This window comes from Pteronotus mesoamericanus, unplaced genomic scaffold, assembly GCF_021234165.1.
Source record: "Pteronotus mesoamericanus isolate MK-2021 breed Mesoamerican mustached bat unplaced genomic scaffold, CSHL_Meso_final contig_68, whole genome shotgun sequence".
Taxonomy (NCBI): domain Eukaryota; kingdom Metazoa; phylum Chordata; class Mammalia; order Chiroptera; family Mormoopidae; genus Pteronotus; species Pteronotus mesoamericanus.
This window is the reverse complement of record NW_026555234.1, coordinates 15,543,044-15,564,989: the sequence shown is the minus strand read 5'-3', so window position 1 is coordinate 15,564,989 and position 21,946 is coordinate 15,543,044. Positions and strand designations below refer to the sequence as shown.

The window sequence follows — 21,946 nt, the reverse complement described above, 5'->3', positions numbered from 1 at the left end:
TCCTTTTTGCCTCAAAGAGTTAATGCTCCTTTTAAATGCGGTCCTGAATAGGGGAAAATGGTCACAGAGAAGGTAGTAACAAAACACTAATAAATCATTTGGAAACTTCTGTTGCCTTAGACATTGTTTTTTAAAACAGAGAGAAGAAGGCCAATAAAACTGAAGTCCAGGGGTACTCTGCATACTCACTGGTAACTCACACTGAGAAATATGAACAAATATTCAAACTTTTGGAAGGGAAAATCACAGTGTACAACACTGATAGGTAACTGATTTAGTTTCCTTTAACGAGACAGCAGACTTTAATTTATATTGCTTTCATAAATTGTTCTCTAATCAAGTTAGCTTAAGCTGACTTAATTTTAGTATTATCACATTTCTCACATAGTATTTGTTTCCACAAACTTTGCTTCAGTTTTGGCCAACTCCTTTCATTATAAATAGAAATTAGTTCATTTTCATTATTCTTACACCAAAACCTAGCAAATAATCCTCCCAAGAGTTTTTGGCACAATGCACAGTTACAAGTTACTACTTGATAATTGTTTTATTGGAAAAATTGTTAGTTTAATATCTCTGAAAAATTACTGCACCTTTGAAGTGATCTACAATGATGAAAAACGGCCTTCTAATGTCAAACAATCTATTCTTCAGTTAGGAGAGAAAAATACTCACGGTTGAGCCCCAATTTCCCGTAGATGATAAAAGAGTTGTGGGAGGTAAGTTTGAAGAAGAGTTTCGAACAGCAAGCAGAGTGACACAATGCCCTGCATACAATAATACATCACAAGAGAAATACATATGTTAGTGTTTAAAAACTAACTCTGTTGATAAATTCAAATGGAAATGAGAAAACGATTATCAACATAAATATTTTTCAACAGATCTTTCTATTGTTTGAGTCAAAAACAGGAAATGCACTAATGATCTCCAACATTTTTCTTAATGACACATTTTATCTTTTATGGAAACCTACTCTTAGAGATAGGCAACGGAGCCTCCTTTTTCACACAATAGGCTCTCTGCATATCGTAGTATGTACTGTTCAGAGAGTCCAAAGAAAACATCATTTTACAGAAAAGCTGCTACTTTGTAAGCCATGCATTATCACTTAGGCTCAGCAAAATTAGTTTTTTCTGGACGTGCTCCAGTTTCCAGGTATTTCTCTGGTGCCCTAGCCACACCCTTTACTTTCTCTCCCAGCCTGCCTTCCCTGCCAGCAGCCTCACCCATCAGGGAAGGCAGTTCCTGCTCCCCACACTTTCTTTGAAATCCATCCACGGGGAAGGGCTGACTGCTGACTGCTGGAAATTTGCACCAGAAAGTGATCAAACAAGAATTTTGATTATTTTGTATAAAGATAATTTTTTTAAACTGAAATCTACTTTCTTAAAAGGGCATTATTTGTAGAGTGCAGGAAGTAACCGATTTAAGCAGATGGTTTTTCAAGTGCACTTATTACTTGACGACTCTGAATAAAGTCTTTCTTGCAGCTCAGCATTCCTCAGGGTTGATTTTGGTAGGGAAGTTTTAATCTTCTTTTTGAATTTCTAAAGAAAAAGGGCTGTAATGCTTCCAAATAGTTCAGTGTGGCTGCTAACCAGAAAAGGAGAGGCCGCCTGTAAGTCTTTATTCCACTGAATAAAGAAAGGCAGAGGCAGGGCTGGCCCAATCAATTAGCTGAAAAAGGACACCTCAGGGTCAGTGTGGAGACAGAGAGGAATATCCAGAATCGCTGGTGTCCGGCCCCAGTGCTCTGCACAGGGAAAACACCATGGGCGTGTACTGAGAAGTCGGCTAAAAACAAAATTTTTTTTAAACTCTGAATCATAAAATGGTAAAGAATATGAGTGTAAGAAATCTGATGCTAAGAAAGAGGTACTAGAAAACAGAATTATTAATATATTTCTGATAATTCTAGATACGTTAATGTAAGATAAGCACTAAATCAAGTTGCCTCAGAGGGAAGAAACCCAAAATAACTGCTGGTGCTTCATTGGTTCACCTGTGACACTGTGGTTTCTGGGACCGGTCAGCTTTTACTAGCAAAGCGTAAGAGCAAAATTGGAGACGGAGGGAGGTGGAAGAGGAGCACATAGTTAACGTGGGAATAAAGGACAGCTGTTTCGTTTAGTCTCCTCTTTGGGGAAATTTGGTTGCCCGACACATTCCAATTTAATGTTTCAGTCCGTTGAGTTACTCCTTTTGGTCTACACAAGCAGACCAAAGCAGGCCCAAAGGTGGAAAAAGTATAACTGAAATAAAGTAAACACTGCTCTTACTCAGGCTCAGTGGGGAAAAATTCTGAAAAGGACCGGCTGAAATAAAACAGATAAAAATGTTCAACTCCCAATGTTTCTCCTTGACTTTCATATTGAGGCCAAAGGGGCTACCTACTGAATAAACACAAAGAAAATATCTAGTATGATAACTGATAACTAGCCAAATTGGAAATTGAAAAGTAACTGACAGATACATATCTGGTTTTCATTAACAAAGAAAAGCAGATGATGATGATGATGATGATGATGATCATAACAACAACAATAAAAACAGCAGCTATTTATTGGACACCTGCCATGAGCCAAGCGCTACCCAGCTGCTCTGTAGACTTCACAGCACCACAGAAACATATTTTTAACCGCATTTCATAGGAAATCAGCATTCAAAGAAGGTAGGCATTTTTGACAAAGAGAATAATACAGAAATTTCTGTTTTAATATATAAAAGATCATTTAAATGCAATTGATAAAGGAATTTTTCCTCTAATTATTACCAAAATATTTAAATATCAATTTCTTATTCTCTTTCATTTATTCTACAGAAACATGTTGGTGACATTGCAAATTAAAATTTGTTGCTTTATCATTTCATTAAGAGACTTTTTCTTAAAAGAAAAAAACAGATTGAGTCTGATTTGATCCAATTTTTAATAAACTTACAGAAGGATGAGAAGAGATAGAATGAAGTCTGAAGAAAAAACGCACATACATCTCACGGAATATCTGATATAATTTGGAAGGTTCATGGTATAGAAAACAAAGTGGTGCAACTGAAAGAATAAAAAAATTCATTGGTAATACTTCAGAACTACTAAAATTTTAAAAATAATTCATGAAACATGAACGAGTAAGTCCATATTTTATGGTAGTAATATTCATTCACAGACAAGTTTAAATGAAAAAACATGTTTTTAATCAGTTTTTAAAAACATAAGCATTATAATTTGAAAGAAATACAGTAACTAAAACTGAAGTGCTAAAGAACTAACTAGAGTTCCTGGGGGGTGATTTATGATTATTCTAGTCCGCTGGCTCTAAATTAGTCGTGACTGTTACCATATTTGTGGATGCTTAACTTATTTTTGTAAATCATAAATTTTTGTACACATTTTGTAAATGTTTGATATAGAGTTTATATATATATATAATGTTTGATATAGAGTTTATACATATGTATATATATATATGTATATAAACTCTATATCAAACATTTTACATCATCTATTTCCTTAGTGAATGTTTTCTCCTAGGGTGTATAAACCGTAGACTATTTAAATGACCAGAAATGTGAATAGGCAGGAGTTGATGTATTCTGTACTCTGAGAATCATTAACAGGTTTAAACTTTCTGACATCATTAACTGTCTTTCAATCATTCAAGTATATCTTTTAAAAACTATTTATCTGAAAAATTCTTGCAGGTACAATTATTAAAATAGGATAAAAAGGCTAGCATTTTTATTATTAGAGGTAGAAATTTATGTTGTTAACCTTTTTAGGTTTCCTGTTTTAAATTCCTCACACATTTATAAAAGAGAATGAAGCAAAGTACTCTTTAAATTTCTCCAGACTCCTGGATGCACAGCAACATCACATTAAAGCGTTCAGCCACCCTAATCAACACCAGCAAGGAGAGCACACAGTGAAGTTCCTAGGTCCTTTGCACCCTTCCATTTACTTTTTATAAAAGTAAAGCATTAATGTATTTCTGTTGTGACTAAAGGTTGGGGGGCAGCAATAGTGGGGACAACAATCTTCAACAAATTCATTTGTAATGTGTGAATATTTTAAAATGAAGCGGTATTAAGGTGAAGGGGTGTCCAACCTCTTGGCGTCTTTGGCCCTACTGGAAGAAGAGCTGTCTTGGGCCACACATTAAATACACAAACACTAAGGAAAACAAAAAAAATCTTGTAATGTCTTAAGTAAATGTATGATTTTGTGTTGGGCCGCATGCAGCCCGTGGACCATGGGTTGGACAGTCTTCCTCTGCTAATCTTTACTGAGCCCTTTGCAGTCCTCGTTCAGTGGCTCATGGGGCCAGAAAGGCACTGTTGGGGAGAAAGAATTTTCCTCTACCCTACAAAGGTTCTTTCGGCTGGTCTAATAATCAAACAAGCATGAGACAGGTTAACAGGAGAAAATCAAGGTATATTTGGTACATACAGGTAGCCCACATGCATGAGAGGGTCAGAGAAAAAAGGTAAAATGAAGTAGATGTGACATCCTGAGCTAAGGAATGGCGCAGAGGGCTGAGGCCTGGCCGGGCAGGGAGCGGTAACGCACGGGAGAGTAACAGCACATACTCAGTAAATACAGGGGTGGCAATGTAGGTTTTCAGGTGTGAGTACACGAGACACAAAGTTTAGTCTCATATTATTACGTACTGTATTTATTAATTCTTATATATTAGTATTAACCTACTTTTGCCCACCCTGTACATATTTGCCCTGACATACAGATAGGTTAAATTACTTCCGGTAGCAACTCTTACTATGAACAAGGCCCCTGATTTAGATTCTTCAGGAGAGGTGTAAAAGTTTCTCTTGAGCCCGCAGGGTCTTAATTGCCTTTAGCTCAAAATAATCCTCATGTTCTGAATCCCTCGAGCACTCAGTGCTCTTGCGTCTGCACTTGTGTTTCTCACATGTACTCAGGATGACTGAATGCTTCAATGCAATTGTAGCTTTGCACGCCACTAGTCTGGACAAATCATGAACTCAAACTCATGTGGTTTCTCACTTCACGTTCTTTCTGACCTATTGGTTCTTCAAAAGACTTACAGGAATTAGTTCAGGAATTTAAACAACTTCATGTTACACCTATTAGAACTAAATACTAACATGTATCCCTAGTTCCCACTGGCTTAGAAAATGGTAAACCACAACCACCTTCCCAGCATGTTTCAATTCTGATTTGTCTAGCAAGCACCATCTAAGCAATGATGATGGCACTTTCTTCCTCTGGACATAGAAACAAATACTAAGCTCAATGTTTAAAAATGTTCACAATAACTTCAGTGTGTGGGTGATATGCTAACAGCGTGCTCTTCATGTTTAATTTTCTAAAGTGTAATAAAACAGTGAATATTTTCAAGCCCAACTTACCATACATTGAAAATCCATGAAAGGGAATTACACCTAAAAAAATAAGAAATATTTCCTTTCAGTTAGTATGCCCCCTGAATTAGTAGGTAAACTTGAGAGGATTAAAACTGAAAATAGAAAGTCTTCCTATTTTTGTTTCCAACTTTGTTCAGGAATGTCAGAAAGACTTAGTGACAGTAACTAACAGAGACATGCTTTTTAGTATCTTTGAAAAAGCGAACAAGAGATTAGCAATATATATCCAATTAATTTTCTATTGATAATGTTGAAAATTAAAACTTTGAATATGTATTACAAAAACAGAAAAATAAAACAGAACAAGGCAGTTCACAGAACTAAGTTAAAGAACTAATTATAATGTTCTCAGAAAGTCAATAGATTACGTCCTTCCTGAAACAAATTCATCTTGTACATTTTAATCCAATTTGTTTAAACGATAAATGAGCATTTCAAGGTACCTCTTATATAGATGTATTCCTCTGTAAACTTACTGGCTTAGAGAAAGTATTGGCAGGAATATGATACAAATTCAGTGTAATCTTTAGCAAGAATTAGACACAAGTAAATTACACATTCACCTTAAAGAAATACTTGAAGCCTAACTTGGTGTGCTAAGCAATCTTGTCACATTGCAAGTGAAAACTTAGAATTTGTATAGCTTAGGTTCAAAACACAAGTTCTGTAATATACACACCACTGTATATCTATCATTGTACCAAATCAGGTACAAACACAGAAGAAAGCTGAGACATTTCCCTTTTTGAAAAGTAGTACAGAAATGCTTTATTCTTCTGACATGTTCAGAGGCAGGGACCTTAGAGGTCATCTTGAGTTATAATAAATTTTTTTTCAGTCTCCATTTAAATACACCCAGCAATAGGGGATGCATTAATTCCCAATGCAACCAGTTACTATTTTGAACACGTTTAATTTGGGAGGAGATGTTTCTCATACTGAGTCAAACTCTGGCTCCATGTAAGCCTCACTTATTATTCCTAGTTCTGGCCACAAAGGTCACATAGAACAAGTCTAACTTGTCTTCTTTGAAAACTCTCAGAAATATTCGAGAACATTTTTTCCTCCCCCTATCCCCATCACTACCAGGTTTTTTTTTCTCTAAGACTTTATGAGTTTCTTTTTTCTTTTTTTTAAATCATTTTTCAGTTACAGGAGGCTTCATGGGTTTCTTTAGTTGTTCCTCAGAGAGAGGTCCTGAATAGCTTCCTTACTCTGTTTTCCTCTGGACAGGCTGTAGTTTGGCACGTCCTTAAAGTGAGGTGATTAAAACTTCTAAGCATCTCTCCTCCCTACGTACCACACAGCTAAGACACAGTGCACTTGTGCCCTAAATAAAGATTATATTCCTATCTCTATTACATTCGTTCATTGGTGAACCATGCCAGTTTGAAGTAATCCTGAGTTCGCATTAGGTTATCTAATGTATTCCCTACCCTTCCTGGTTCCACGGTACTGAGAAATTCCTGAGTACTCTATCTACATCCTCACCTAACGCATTATACAAATGCTCAATTAGATGGAGTGAGGACAGGACGTGTAACTAGAGACCTCTCTCCACACTGACAGTAATTCATTAATCAGCATTTTATTGTCATTAAAAGCACAGACCAGGTGTCAGACAGACTTCATTGAGTTCATCTAGCTTTATCACTTGAGAACTTTGTGCCTTTGGATGAGTTTCTTAACTTCTCTAAGCTTCAGTTTCCTCATCTGTCAATCTCAGATAATGCTAGAACTTACATGATATGATTAAGTGAGATGTGGCTGTACCTTAGCCATTAATAAATAAATAAAAGTTAATAGAAGTTAACTATTGATGTTATCATTTACAGATTAGCTCATATTTCTTTGTTGTTTCCAGAAGTAATTTTCTCAAAAAAGAATAGGAGAAAAAGCCAATATTATTCTGAACTATATCGCATGCCAGGCCAACAATCTTTAGGATTTTGCACAGCATCACAAGCTATGATTCTCAGGATCTACTTTTCCCATTTCCCCCTAATCTTCTAGAACATACCGCATTCATGTTGTCCACCTTTGACTGAATCCTGTGTTGCTTATCAATTTTCTTGTTCATCTCTATTTGATTAGCCACCCTGTTCTCTTCACATGCTCAACACCCGATCACAGACTGACTTTCCTCCTCACCAGGAGGCTGATGCTGGGAACTCCCCCATGTGTCTGTTCTTTACCCAAATGTTCTTTACAGGTTACATCTGTTCTTTTGTTTCCTTTAAGAGAGGTCTTCAGATGAAGATGTTTCCTTTTTCTCTTCCAGAACGAACACCTTCATCTGAGCCCTTAATCCTGTTTCTTCACCGGGGCTAGCAAGCTAGAGGCAGGTCTGTGGCTTGTTTTTGTGCAGCCTGTGAGCTAAGAATGGCTTTTACATTTTTAAAGGGTTATTAAAAACAACTACAACAACAACCACAGAGAAGAATGTGTGACAGAGACTGTTTGTGGCCTGCAAAATTTAAGATATTTACCGCCTGGCCCTTTTCTGAAAAAGTTTGCCGACCTCTGCTGTGGAACCTGCCCCATCATTTCTCACCTCCACCCCTTTCTGTGAATTACTCAAGAAATATGTCTTGAGCCTCTATATGTACTAGACACTGTCCTAAGAACTAGAGCTCAGTTTTTATTAGAGACAGAAAGACCAGGACAAAATAGGTGACTACATGTCAGACAGCAGAAATAATGGAGGGAAGGCCATGGAAGGGGGGAGGGCGCTTACTGATAAAGCAGCCGCTGAAACTCGGGAGGTTATCAGCTCACCAGATAAGGGGTGAGCTGGCAGCCCGGGCTGCACAGGGCGACTAGCAGAGCCTGGGATGAGTTTGTGGAGATGAGCAGGTCTGGAGGCAGGTGGAAGTGGCGCCTGCTTTCCCTTCCTACCAGTGGAGGAGAGGGGCAAGGGTCCTAGCAAAGCATTTGTACCCTCAGTCTCCTATCCCACCGCAGCCTTTCAGCCAAGCATATTTTAAGTGATTGTAAATATCCTCAACAACGACATAATTAAATGTCCATTTCCTTCCCTGGATCCCACTTTCCCATCAAACAAATCCCTCATCTCCTTCCCACGAAGCCAAGCTTAATTTTTTGAGAATTATCTAAATTACCTTCTTTTCTTCCTCATTCTGTACCCTCAACTCCTTGTAAACTGGTTTCTACCGCATATCCCCAACTTCCGATTGCTAAAGCCAGGGATCTTCCTCGCTGGCGCCCTGGCACCAGAGCAACTAAAAGGCCCTTCTCCAATGAGCTGACCAGGCTCCCTGCGCTCAGATACTTCTGCTGCTCGCTTTTGTTGTTGTGCTGTGTTTGGGGCTACTTCTCTGCCGCCCACTCCTTAACTGTAGCTACTTCCCTAGACACTCTATCATATTTGCTTTCTCTCTCCTTCCACCAGTATCTCTTTATTAACCTGTAATTCAAACTGGGAGAGCCCAGTACCTTGTGCCTCCTTCTGGATTCTCTGTTTCTGTAAAGGACTCCTTGCCCCCCTAGTCTTCAGGGAAGAAAGCTGTGAGTCATCCTTGCTCTCTGGTTCTCCCTTAGCCCTCCTGCCTAAATGTGACTGTGTTCCTTTCTGCCCCCTTAGGGTAAAGGATACCTACCTGTTCCAGACTTGGCCACATTCTAACATCAGCAGCTTCATTTCTCTTCCCTAATCCATAAACACAACTCTAATCCTGCCAAGTTCACTGCCACTCAGGCTTAGGCCCAGGGCTGTAGGCAAGGCTCTCTTCCAACTCCAGCCCTGTCCCAGCCCTACTCCTTCAAGATTTTAACAATACTCCTCCTAAAAAGATCCCCCCAACAGCCCCCTACCCTTAACCACCAATCAGTTCACTAATCAGTAGTCTTGTATCAACCGACTTGCTCTGACTGGTTAAGGTACCCTTTTTCCTCTATGCACCTAGACAATCCTGCACGATTCTGGCTCTACCACTTTCGACCAGAGTACACATGGGCCAGTTCATTAGCCTGTTTAGACCAAGGCGAGAGCAGGAAGGGGGCTGGAGTGAGGGCCCTGCTCTGGTTTCCTTTTAGACCGCAACCCAGGTACTCAAGACTGAAATTCCAAGCCCAAGCCCCTTGCCAGCTCCCAGGGTCTGCATGGCTCCTTTGGTGGAGCCCCCACCCCGCAATGGTCTGTTGTGGAAGGTGTAGGATGGGGCCATGTGTGAGGAGGGGGGAGATACCACAAGCTAGGGACTGCTGAGAAGTCTGAGAATTCTGAATTTGAACCTGGCCTTCCAGATTGTTATAAAATCTGGGCCATAGTAGGTTTATAGTCGTAATGCAAATAAATAATACAATAATTAAAAAATAATACAAGAATAAACCTTGTGTTTCACATACTCACAGCTGTAAACCTGCTTTTGCCCACCCCTGAATTTGTAAAGATAACAGCTGACTTTATCAGTTATTAATCTTATTCAGAATGTTTAAATATCTAGATTTATGGTGTGGGGGCCTCCATTTGTACTCTTGTTCTGAGCCCTACAAAAGCCAGGAACAGACCTGTTTTCACCTATAAAATTAGGATAATACTAGTGAGACTGTGAGGATTAAATACACATGTAATGTGCCTAGCATAACACTTGATGCAAAATTTCTACTTAACAAGTACTGTTTTCCTTCTCTTACCACAGTGTGTTGTAACCACTTTGTTTATCTTTCTCCCAATAGAATAAACCCCTTGAGTACAAAAACTATGCCTTATTTATCTCTATCCCCAGAGATCAGCATGGTACCCAGAATTTAATAGGTACTTATTAAATGTTTGTGGAATATATGAAACTCCAGAAAGTCTACCTCTACTATTTTTCAAGCATTCATTTCCTTCCTCCTGCCGAAGGCCTGCATTCAGGCTCTGAAGAATTTTTACCTATGGTCCTGCTAATTGATGCCCCTCCCCCCAAACCCTCAGCCCTCAACCAGCTTTTGTAATGGTTCAGGTTATCTTCCCCAAATGTTGAAGAGACCATGAAAAAGGCCTCTATATCACATCTATGGAGGGTTTTCCACTGACCACTCCATCCACTAAATATTTGCTGAGCTCCTATTCATCCAATTGGTCAATGTTTAAAAACCTACTAAATAGCCTCTAGAGATGTTAAAGTAAATATATTTCTCCTATATTTATGGAATTCATATTCTAGCCTTGCGATATAGGCTAAATGTCTACAGAGTAAAATTTTAAAACTTTGATCTAGTTTTAACCATTCACATTGGCAACCCGAGATACATCTCCTCCCCACCCCCACTTTTATTGATGTACATTATATTAGTTTCAGGTATACAACATAATGATTTGGTATTTTTATACATTGTGAAATGATCACTACAATAAGTCTGGTTACCATTTGTCACCATAGAAAGTAAATACAATATTATTGACTATAGATGAACATTACATCTCTGTGACTTACTTTATAAGTAAAAGTTAGTACCTCTTGATTCCCTCCACCCATTTTGCCTATCCCCCAGGCTCCTCTCTGTCACACATATCCACTGTGGTGTAGCCACGCCAGATTATTTATCATGCCCAGAACTTATCGTGCATTTTCATACTTTGGTAGCTTTCAACTTGATAAGTCTGTATCCTAAAATGCTTTTATGTTTTCTTCTCAGTCTATCAAAACCTTACTAAGGTCAGGTAGTACCCCAGAGAAACATATCCTGATCGCTTAATCATAATTAAATGCTCATTCTTCTATGTTCTCATGGCACTTTGCTCATATTTCTATCACCATAATTTCATTATATTTTATATTACAACTAACTGTTTAACGGATTGCACCAGAGGACAGGAAATATGCATTTCATGGTGTCGCAAACGTAACTGATGACGAATACACATTGGTTGTATAAATGAACAGCTGGACGGGATGGATGAATAAATGATGAAGAGAGAAGCCGCAAGAAAAGCACTGGTGTCCAGTCAGGAGACCAGGGTTCCATGGTGAGCTTACCACAAACCAGCTGGGTTACCTCAGCAAAGTCACGGACCTCTTGAGGCCAGTAAGACTGTCTCTGAAATATTATCTAATCTAAGATTCAGTGTTTAACAATTATGACTAAAGTAAATGCAAAAAAATTGTGAGAGCTGAAGAAACTTGAACATTTGAGGATTTTCTTATGGCTAAGATTCTTTATCAACTTAAAGGTTTTTGCTTTCTAGAAATTAAAACATTCAAAACCAGAGGATTCACATTCAAGGTCAATATTCCTAATGACACTATAGCTACCAGCTCTAGTTTCACGGAGCTTAGAAGGAGGGCTTCGGAGTCATAATTTCTTCTTCAAGTTTCTTCTCTGTTTATATCTCTGGCTGCATCTCTTTTTCTTCCTGTGAACACCCATCTTTTTTGACCTTCCCTCTCTGCTGCTTCATTTATTTCCTTTAATGACTATAAACTTTTAACAAATAATTTAAAAATCTGTCTTTCCTAACTTTCTACAATAATTATGCTGACATGTGAAAGAAAAAACAAGTATGAGAAAAATTAATCAATAGAAGGCATATTTTGATGTCTTACGGAAATATAAGTACATTATTATATCTTTCTAAATACTAAATCTCAAAGCAGACTGCTATTATATAAAACCCCTATAATCATACTGCAAAAACATTTGGACAAGCAGATTAAGGCAGTCAGAAATGAAGATATTATTATGAGTTTCATGTTCTACAAATATTTTTTAAGAATCTGCTAAGCGTAAGAATGCGTTAGTCAGGACAAGGCACTTTTAATTAGGAAGCTTACAGTAAATGAAAGAGTGAACTGCCAAGAATTAAAAAAGAGTGTGTGCATTAAGATGACTCATGGTGAATCACACTTTCACTCCCTTTCCTTCAAGTTCTGAAATCTATGGCTGTTCTCTAAGCAGATAAGGTATAAGCTATATGAGGCAAGGGCCACAATTCATACTCTATTATTTTTACCATGTAGCACAGTATCTTCTGCATGTGAGACGCTCAATATATGTTGTTAATCATGGAAATATGAGCAATTATAAATATAATCAAGGCTTATAAATAAAATATTAAAGTATAAGAATCATTTATGAATAAGTAATCACCATATAGGATAGGAAGCTCTCAGTAAGGCAGTGTTGATGTATAAATGACCATCGCAGTCACACAGACATGAATTTGAATGCTGTGTGACTCTGGACAAACTACCAACACTCTGAGTTTCCATTTTTATTTTTGAAAATTGCGAACAGTAAGACCAACTTCATTAGGTTGTATTATACACCAATGAGTTAATGTATTTAAAGGGCACCAGTATAGTATTTAGTAAACAGCAGGTGCCTCAATAACTGTAGCTATTTTATGCTCTCGGAAGGGGGAATACCACATTTCAGTATCAGCTTAAACCTAAGAAAATCTTTTTTTTTGTCAGTGTTAGATAAGGATTCACTTCAGCTTAATCAAGATTAGCCAGGGCTTAAGACTCCAAGAAAACGTACACAGTCCACTTGGTTGAAGAAGGGCAAAGTCAAGATTCTGGCAAACAAAAGTAGGCAGTGTAAGAAGCACTGAAGAATCCATCAGCACTCTAGGGCACATGCCACCTAGAACATGTCTTTGATCTTAGAGGCTGTCATGTCCTTGGCCCATTTTTTAAAACCCTTTCCTTTGGCTCTCATCACCTCAGGTTTTCAAGGGTCGAATTTCACCCACCTGGCTGTCTTTCAAGAGTGCTGCTTCCAGCAGCCTTCAGGATGCGTGGGGCACGATCTCCCATCTGGCACAGGAGTTCTACGAGCCTGCTATGGGTGATTATTTTAAGATGCTAGCCTTCCCTTATCAATCTGAAGGAAGTCTAAACTATTAACTGCCTAAAATATTAACTCCATTCAATAGGAATGACTTTACAAAGTAATGATTTAATGGGCCTTTGATAAAGCTCAGAATGGTAAATATTGTCAACAAAAACAAATCTTGAACTAGATGAGATAAAAATAGGAAATATGACTCAGAAAATACATCAAATATCAACATGCTTTATACTTACTAAATATTTTCCCTTCATTTCCTCAGTCTCTATTAATACTTAATATTTATAGTTGTACCATAACTCTCACTTCTGATTCACTTTAACATCACTCCAGTTAAAAGCAAATTTTTACACTCTTTCATTCGAGATTACTTTGTACAGTTTATTTAATTCATTTGTTGAAATAATCATTTCCTCTGTTTATTCTCATTCCACGTGAGCCTACTGGTCAGGAAGAATAGGGATTAGGATAATGGATAAATTATTTTCTAAGTATTTCCATTATCTGTCTGAATTAGAACTTCAGAATATGACTTCGTTACTTTTTTAGTAGTTAAAATTTCCCCAAACGCCAGGACATATCCATATTTAAATATCAGTCTAAAAGTCATATTTTAAATAAAATTTTATTAGGTTTTCAATTTATGTGTAAAGTTACACATCAAATGAATTTTAGATTATGAATGTTTTGAATTTATTTAATATAGATGACAAAGTACATTGCTGTTTATCAACTTGACGCCAGTAGGCAGATTTGAAATGACCTATTTTCATGATTGCTTCCAAGAGCCTTTCCTAACCTGCATTGTAAAGAGCTGTCCTGTGCACTGTAGGATGTTCAGCAGCATCCGTGAGATACTGACAGGCAGCAGCCCTCCCACCCCGCCGCTGTGATAATGAAAGCACTTCCGACACTGCCAAATGTCCTCTGAGGGTTGCGGGGTGGAGATAGTCTTGCCCTTGGCGACGAACCACTCACTGCTCTAGAGTCCCAACACTCCTCTACTTAATGTTCACTAGCAATGAATTATCTTGTCTTGTCCTACAAGAAACAAATGGCGTTAGCAAACTGTGATGTTTGTCTAAGTCTCAGTCAGAGCTCTGTGTAAGTCTTGTCTCCTTGTTTCTGTTCTTGCTCTTCTATATTCTCCTACGTTCACTGCCTCATCTGGGGGATAGCGTCCACTGATGAGTGGCTTTATGCCACGCATGATTCCAGGTGCTAGATATGTATGTTCGTCATCAGGTGATTAAGGTGCTTGTTCTCTTGGAGTTTACATGAGAGTGATTAGGAGGTGCCTTTCTGGGCCACCTTATCTAAAATATGCATGTCCCCCCGACCCTACCTGTAATCCATTTCTTTTCCCTTTTCTTGTTCATTTCATCAATCCCTGAAATTATTTTCATTAGTTTTTTGTTTACTTGTTTATAATATGTCTCCCTGGCTAGAGTGTAAGCTCCTTAAGAGCATGTGCTTCTATGTGGATCACTCACCTAGAAGAGGGTGCCAGAGCAGGGCTAAATCATTATTTATTAAATGAATAAATAAACACAAATAATACATGTTGAACAAAGAATTAGAAACAAGGAGAGCTTATACAATTCCGGTGAGAAATCTCCCTCAGCTCAGAAATTTTGCTCACTAGTTGTTTGATGAACCTATTTGAGAAAACCTGTCCGCTGACAAGGCCTCAAGTGAGCTGAGACAGTAACATCTGACACCACTGTGGCCTGTCATATCCACCCTAGGAAAGGGGATCACAGGTGGGTGGGTGAGCGAGCAAACCTGTGCCCCCTTGGAAGCACCAGCCTGGTCAGAGACGGACAGGGAGTCAGCATGTGGCTGGCAAACCTCTCTGTGCGGGCCACGGAGCCAAAGAGACCAAGACGAGTTTGGTGGGGGTAGTGGGAGAGGCACCTTTGAGACTTCAACGTAATCCTGACTTTGACAGAGGTTGAAAAACAGGGTGGATAATATAAGAATGTAGCTGAGTATTGCCTTGAGCAAAAAATAAAGGGATAGCAAACCAAGTAGTCTCTGTCTCTTCCTGTTCTGCCACTTGAGTCTCATGGTCCAGAGGAGAGGGCCCTCCCCGATTCTGGTAAGAGTCTAAAACAACCTGAGAGAAGAAATAACTCTGAAGAATCAAGTTTATGAATAGCTGCGGGGTTACGCCATTATGCATTTAACTATTTTTATTCTGGATGAAAATATATATAAAATCTTTATATATATATAAAAATATATAAATAAATAAAAATATCTTTTACCTTTTCAATGTGTTAACCACTTTCTTTTCTTCTAAAAGACAGCATAATAAACTCAGTAACATTTTCTGAGGAAATACATGGTGACTACAAGTATTGCTTCTGAAGTCAAAGAGCTTAGGTTCAAAGCCCGGCGCTGCCAGTGACCAGCTGGGCAAGTTAACACTCTGGGCCTCGGCTTCTTTATCGGTAAATAGGGATAATAAATCATATTAGTACCTCTCTCAGAAGCTTCTTGTAAGGATCAAATGAACTAATAAATGTGATATACTTAGCATGCTGTGTGGTGTACAATAGTCTTGAAAAACATTAGCTACTGCTGCTGCAACTACTATTACTATTAATATTATGGCAATATTTTTTCTTAGTACCTTGTGCCCATTCTAAGTGTTTTAAATTATTATACCACACTACTACCCAGTGAAACCTTTTTAAAGGCATGAGTTACTGGCTTTCACATATAACAGTCCTAGACAGACTTGCAGAGTGCTCTAATATGCTGTTTTATAGTTTTTCTATTTTCCTGTTCTCATATGTTTTATAGTTTTTCTGCTCTAATATGCTATTTTATAGTTTTTCTATTTTCCTTTGTAAGGTCTCTGATTTTTCACTTCTGCTGCTGTTAGTGAGTTTTCCTATCTCTATCAGTCTCCTTCCATGCTTCTGTTTTTATAGGGAGGCAGAAAAACAGTAAACCAAGTTTGTTAGACACATGTGTTAGTAAAAACTAGTATGTTCTAAACTAAGTTGAAAAAGCTCTCCTATGAATAGAGAGCTGGAACCTGATCCCCCAGACATCTCTTCTGGCTCTTCAGACGTATTTTATTCCCTGAGTCATTGGTAAATATAAAAAGTTATCTGAAAATTAAGTTTCTGGGAGACAGATATAACTATAGTTATACATGCATGTTAAAATTAAAAAGCCTCTAACTAGTTTAAGTAAATAATCATTAAACTCCTACTAGAACTCAATACCAGAGGAACAAAAATGAATGATACAGTCCTGAACCACAAGAAACCTGTAGTCTAGAGGGGGAGACAAGGCATCAATAAACAACGTCAAGCACGTATAGCAAGAGAGACCCAGGGTTTTCACACGGGGTGCTCCAGGAGCCTAAAGAAGGGGGCCGTCGGTGAACCTGGGGACACAGGGAATGCTTCCTGAGGAGGATGGTGCCTGGACTGAGACAGACGGTCCAGCGAAGAAGGGCTGAATGGGCTAATCCAAGGCTAGGAACAGAGAGGTAATGAGGTAGGAAGCAGTACAGTGCTTCTGTGAGAGTAGGTGGGTGTGTGTGAGTAATTCACAGTTTGATATTAACGTGACAAAAAAAAATGTCCTCATGTGCCATGCCAAGAGGCTTGGACATATAAGGCGATGAGGAGCCACTAAGAAAGCTTTAAGGAAGAAAATAGGAATTTTCCTATTTTCCTTTTACATGTCCAACTCAGATAGCATTGTGCCAGCTGAGCAGAGCTAGAAAAGACTGGAAGAAAGGAGACCAATTAGGTTTATGTAGCACTTAAGAAGCAGTAGAGAAAGTAAAGCCTTAGCGAGGACAACCCAGCAGTTATGGCGAGGAAAGGAGAGGTCCCACACGTGTTTTGAAGACAAAATTGGACATGGCTATGATGAGGAGCAAACGAAGATGAGGAGTCCAAGACTGGAAGGAATCAAGGATGACTGCCAGGTTTTAGGCCTTGAATTATTGGTTATATGAGAGAACAATGAACTGAAAGAGAAATAGTGGGGTTTTTTGTTTTGTTTTGTTTCAAAATTTTAAAAAGATTTTATTTATTTAATTTCAGAGAGAGGGGAAGGGAAGGAGAAAGAAAGGGAGAGAAACATCAACGTGTGGTTGCTTCTTACATGCCCCTCAATGGGGACCCGGCCTGCAACCCAGGCATGTGGCCTGACTGGGAATTGAACCAGTGACCCTTTGGTTTGCAGGCCAGCACTCAATCCACTGAGCCACACCAGCCAGGGCAGTTTTGTTTTAAAATTTAATTTAGTTTTTTTATCTTTTGAATAGTGAGTATAGGAAGATCAATTAATGAGTTCAGGTTGAGACATGTTAAGTTTATTATTGTAGACGTCAGAATTGAAGATAGAAATTTTAGAGTACTTAACAAACAGAGCCAAGAGAGCAGGAAAAAAGCCCTAGGAAATCTGTGGAAAGGAGAGCAGCAGAGCAAGGGTGGGGCAGGCGCTGGATAACAGCGGTGCCGGAGGAGGGACACAGGAGGACGGCCGGGAAAGGCCCTGGGGCACCGGCACTGAGAGGCGCAAAGACAGGGTGCTGAGTTTTAGATGGAGTGGTCAACGAAGGGGCTAAATACAATTGTAACAGCTCCACTTTCTGAGTTCTCACTACATACACGTCAGGCACTGTGCTGTTTCACACAGTGTATCTCATTTAATCTATTATCCATATGCGACAGATGACAAATCTGAAGATCAGCAAAGTCATGTCACTTACCCAAGGCCATAGGGTGACCTAGCAGGACTGGGAACTGAAAGCGGGTCTGATGGCTTGCAAAGCCCGTGTTCTTAACTTTGGAGTAAAAAGCTTTTTCAGGATCCAACTTAATGTTATCATAAGGACTGCTATATTTGCTTTACAAGAAGCATAAGTTAAAAACTATCTAATAATCTCAGAGAATTACTTAATACCTAATAAGGTCATTATTCATTTGATCATTTTACATAATGAAAACAAATTATTTCAGTGATATATTCCTTAATAATCTTTTTATTTAATTAACACTACACTTATCAAATTGTAGAACAATAAAGTGCAACACAAGGCCATCCCCTCATTAGAGCTCTGCTCCAATGAAGCCAGGAAAGGTACTGAACGAACTAGTGTCCTTCAGAGAAAAACGAAGTGCCCTGGACTTAGACACCTGTCTACTTAATTTTCCCACAAATGTTACTATTGGTCTCAAGGAAAACCAGGGAGGCTATGCATAGTTTAGCACAAACCTACCACATGAAAAAGTTAATTAAAATAGATATTCTAGACTTCTGGCCAAGATGGAGGTGTAGGTAGATACACGTTACCTCCTCAAACAACCCCAAAAAGGACAACAACAAGGTTAAAAACAAAAAACAACTAGAACCGCCAGAAAATCGAACTGTATTGAAGTCCAACAACCAAGGGGCTAAAGAAGAAACATCCATCAAGACTGGCAGGAGAGGCAGAGACGGGCTGCGGGGGCAGAGAGGACATAGGGCAAGGTGGCAGCTGGAGGAACAGCTGGGACCGAGACAGACCACACAATCCAGGTCCCAGTGTGGGAAAAGAAAAGCCTCAATACTTCTGGCGGTAAACACCCGTGGGAGTTGTGGCAGCGGGAGAAACTCCCAGCCTCACAGGAGAGTTCACTGGAGACACCCACGGGCTCCTAGAATGTACACAAACCCACCCACCTGGGAATCAGCACCAGAAGGGCCCACTTTGCTTGTGGGTAGCCAGGTAAGTGACTGAAAACCAGCCAAGAGCCAAGCCAGCAGCACTGTTCCCTCTCGGGCTCCTCCTTCACATGCAGCGTCACAGCAGCAACATGGGTTGCCCCGCCCTGGCCAACACCTAAGGCTCTGCCCCTTCCAACAGCAATCGGTGCGCTGAGGCAAAGAAATATGGCCCGACTGAAACAACAGGTCAAAACTCCACAAAAAGACCTAAGTGACGAAGAGATTGCCAACCTATCAGATGCAGAGTTCGAAACACTGGTAATCAGGGTGCTCAAAGAAATGGCTGAGTATGGTTGCAAAATAGAGGGAAAAATGAAGGCTATGCAGAGTGAAATAAAGAAAAATATACGGGGAACCAACGTGAAGGGAAGGAAACTGGGACTCAAATCAACAGTTTGGAACATAAGGAAGAAATAAATATTCGGTCAGAACAGAATGAAGAAACAAAAATTCAGAAGTGAGGAGAGGCTTAGGAACCTCTGGGAGAACTTTAAATCTTCCATCATCTGAGTCATAGGGGTACCAGAAGGAGAAGGGGAAAAGCAAGAAATTGAAAACTTGTTTGAAAAAATAATGGAGAACTTCCCCAATCTGGCAAAGGAAATAGACTTCTAAGAAGTCCAGGAAGCTCAGACAGTCCCAAACAAATTGGACACAAGGAAGCACACACCAAGGCACATCATAATTACATTACCCAAGATTAAAGATAAGGAGAGAATCCTCAAAGCAGCAAGAGAAAAGGAGACAGTTACCTACAAAGGAGTTCCCACAAGACTGTCAGCTGATTTCTCAAAAGAAACCTTTCAGGCTAGCAAGAAGTATTCCAAGTCCTGAAAGGCAAGGGCCTACATCCAAGATGACTCTATCCAGCAAAGCTCTCATTTAGAATGGAAGGGCATATAAAGTGCTTCCCAGATAAAGTTAGAGGAGTTCATCATCACCAAGCCCTTATTATATGAAATGGTAAAGGGACTTAGAAAAAGATCAGAGCTATAAACAGTAAGATGACAACGAACTCACAACTATCAACGACTTAACGTAAAACAAAACAAAACAAAACAAAAACAAAAACAAACAAGAACAGGAACAGAATCACAGAAATGGAGATCACAGGGAGGGCTATCAGTGGGGAGTGGCGGCGGGAGAATGGGGGGAAAGGCACAGGGAGTAAGAAGCATAAAGGGGAGGCACAAAATAGACAGGGGAGGTTAAGAATAACATGGGAAATGGAGAAGCCAAAGAACTGATATGAACATCTCAGGGACATGAACTAAGGGGGGGAAATGCAGGTGGGAGTGGGGTGCAGGGTGGAGGGGAATAAAAGGGAGGGAAAAAAATGGGACAACTGTAAATAGCATAATGAATAAAATATACTTTAAAAAAATAAAGCCTAAAAACATAGGTATTCTGTAGAAGATTTATTTTAGATAATAAAGTATTATCTTTTCAAAGATGGAGAATAAGAAAGTTATTCCTATTATTAAAATTGTAATTTTCCTATTTCCCACTAGAGGAAGCAACAGCATTACTCTTACCATTTGGTGGATAAAAGACAGCATATTCTTCTATTCCTAGTTTTCCTATAAGAGAAAGCCATAGTGGGTTTCAGTATGATTATATAAACAAAACTTGAAAAATTAACTAATTTTGTAAATGTACTAATAATTAATGGACTTTTTAAAAACTACATTTAGTAAATAGTAAATAGTAAAACCTCATTTCAGGTCATTTTATGGTATGGAATTAATTTGAAAATATGCCAGCCAATCTCTTTATTTTATTTTATTTTTATCTTTGATTTTAGAGAGAGGGGAAGGGAGGGAAAAAGAGACGGAGAGAAACACTGACGTAAGAGAGGAACACCTAATGGCTGGCTTCCATACCCGTCCTAACCAGGAATCAAACTGGCAAACGTGTGGTTTGCAGGATGATGCCCCAACAACTGAGCCACACCAGCTGGGGCCAAACTTTTGATGTTAGCAAATCCTTTCTTCAATTAAAATCAATAGTAGAAACTTAAGCACACGGTAAGCAATACAAAATAATTAAAAGAAAAAATGCTTTCAAGCTTCTTAAGAAGAGAAGCATCTATTTATAAGCTTAGAATTGTTTTGCTAACTATAAATTCTAATGTATTCATTAAAGCAAGTCCTAAGCTTTGCAGTGCCTCAGTAGTTTACATTTTTATAGAATGGGCTCAAAAGTTAAAAATTAAGTGTCTTTAACTATATGGAACTAATATTTTCTGAATCCCAAAACAGTTTATATGTTTCAAGAATGAGGTCAAATATTTGAAATCAGAATTATCTCAAAAAATTAAAGTATATTCATCACATTTAAATGCTTAAAGAGTTTTTAAAAATAGCTCTTCCTCAAAACTTTTAAGGTTCTGAGTTTTTTCCCACTTTCCATTTAATATCTTTAGGAATTTTTTTTTTAAACACCTTTAGTCTATTGAAAAAGCACATGCAATTTTGTCCTGAGCTTTAAGGCAATACTTTTAATTAAATTAAAAAAAATTTTTGTTGTTCTTGTTGGGGGTCGTGGCAGAGAGGAGATGAAGAATAAGAACCATGATATTTAAGTTAAGGTGGAGACAACAGGACCAATTTTATGTGCCAGTAGAGAATGGAATAATAAAAAAAATAGATGATAGATAGATGATAGACAGACAGACTGGTACAGGTGGGTAATACTGGGCTGGATGTTAAGAGGCAAACAGAATAAATATATAAGACCTGGTCCTTCGACCAAGTGGTTTATAATCCAGACTACAACAGGAAGCATTTAGGATATGTTTGCTAAATTTTCTGGCACAGGCTTGAGGTGTTTTAGAGGTTTAGAGGAGAGGGAAATTGATGCTGAATTGATGGATTTGGTGAGATATAGGCTAGTTCTCCAAGGACCTACGGTTTTTGGAGAAGAGGCTAGAATGAATATGGAGTAATGTGCAATAATAAAGAAAGCAAAGTTAGCTAGGCTAAGATAGGAACAGCCG

General features: G+C 38.7%; 1 protein-coding gene across 2 annotated transcripts in view; it reads right to left on the bottom strand.

The window, feature by feature from the left end:
• The window catches only part of TBC1D19 (TBC1 domain family member 19), a 115,933-nt gene that overhangs the window by 15,124 nt on the left and 78,863 nt on the right, over nt 1-21,946 (bottom strand). For both annotated transcript variants that reach the window (XM_054582020.1, XM_054582021.1), the window contains 4 exons: nt 20,484-20,528; nt 5,389-5,421; nt 2,943-3,052; nt 676-767 (listed from right to left, as the gene is read on the bottom strand). In XM_054582020.1, coding sequence (XP_054437995.1) covers nt 676-767; nt 2,943-3,052; nt 5,389-5,421; nt 20,484-20,528 — 280 coding nt within the window. The remainder of the gene's footprint in view (nt 1-675; nt 768-2,942; nt 3,053-5,388; nt 5,422-20,483; nt 20,529-21,946) is intronic.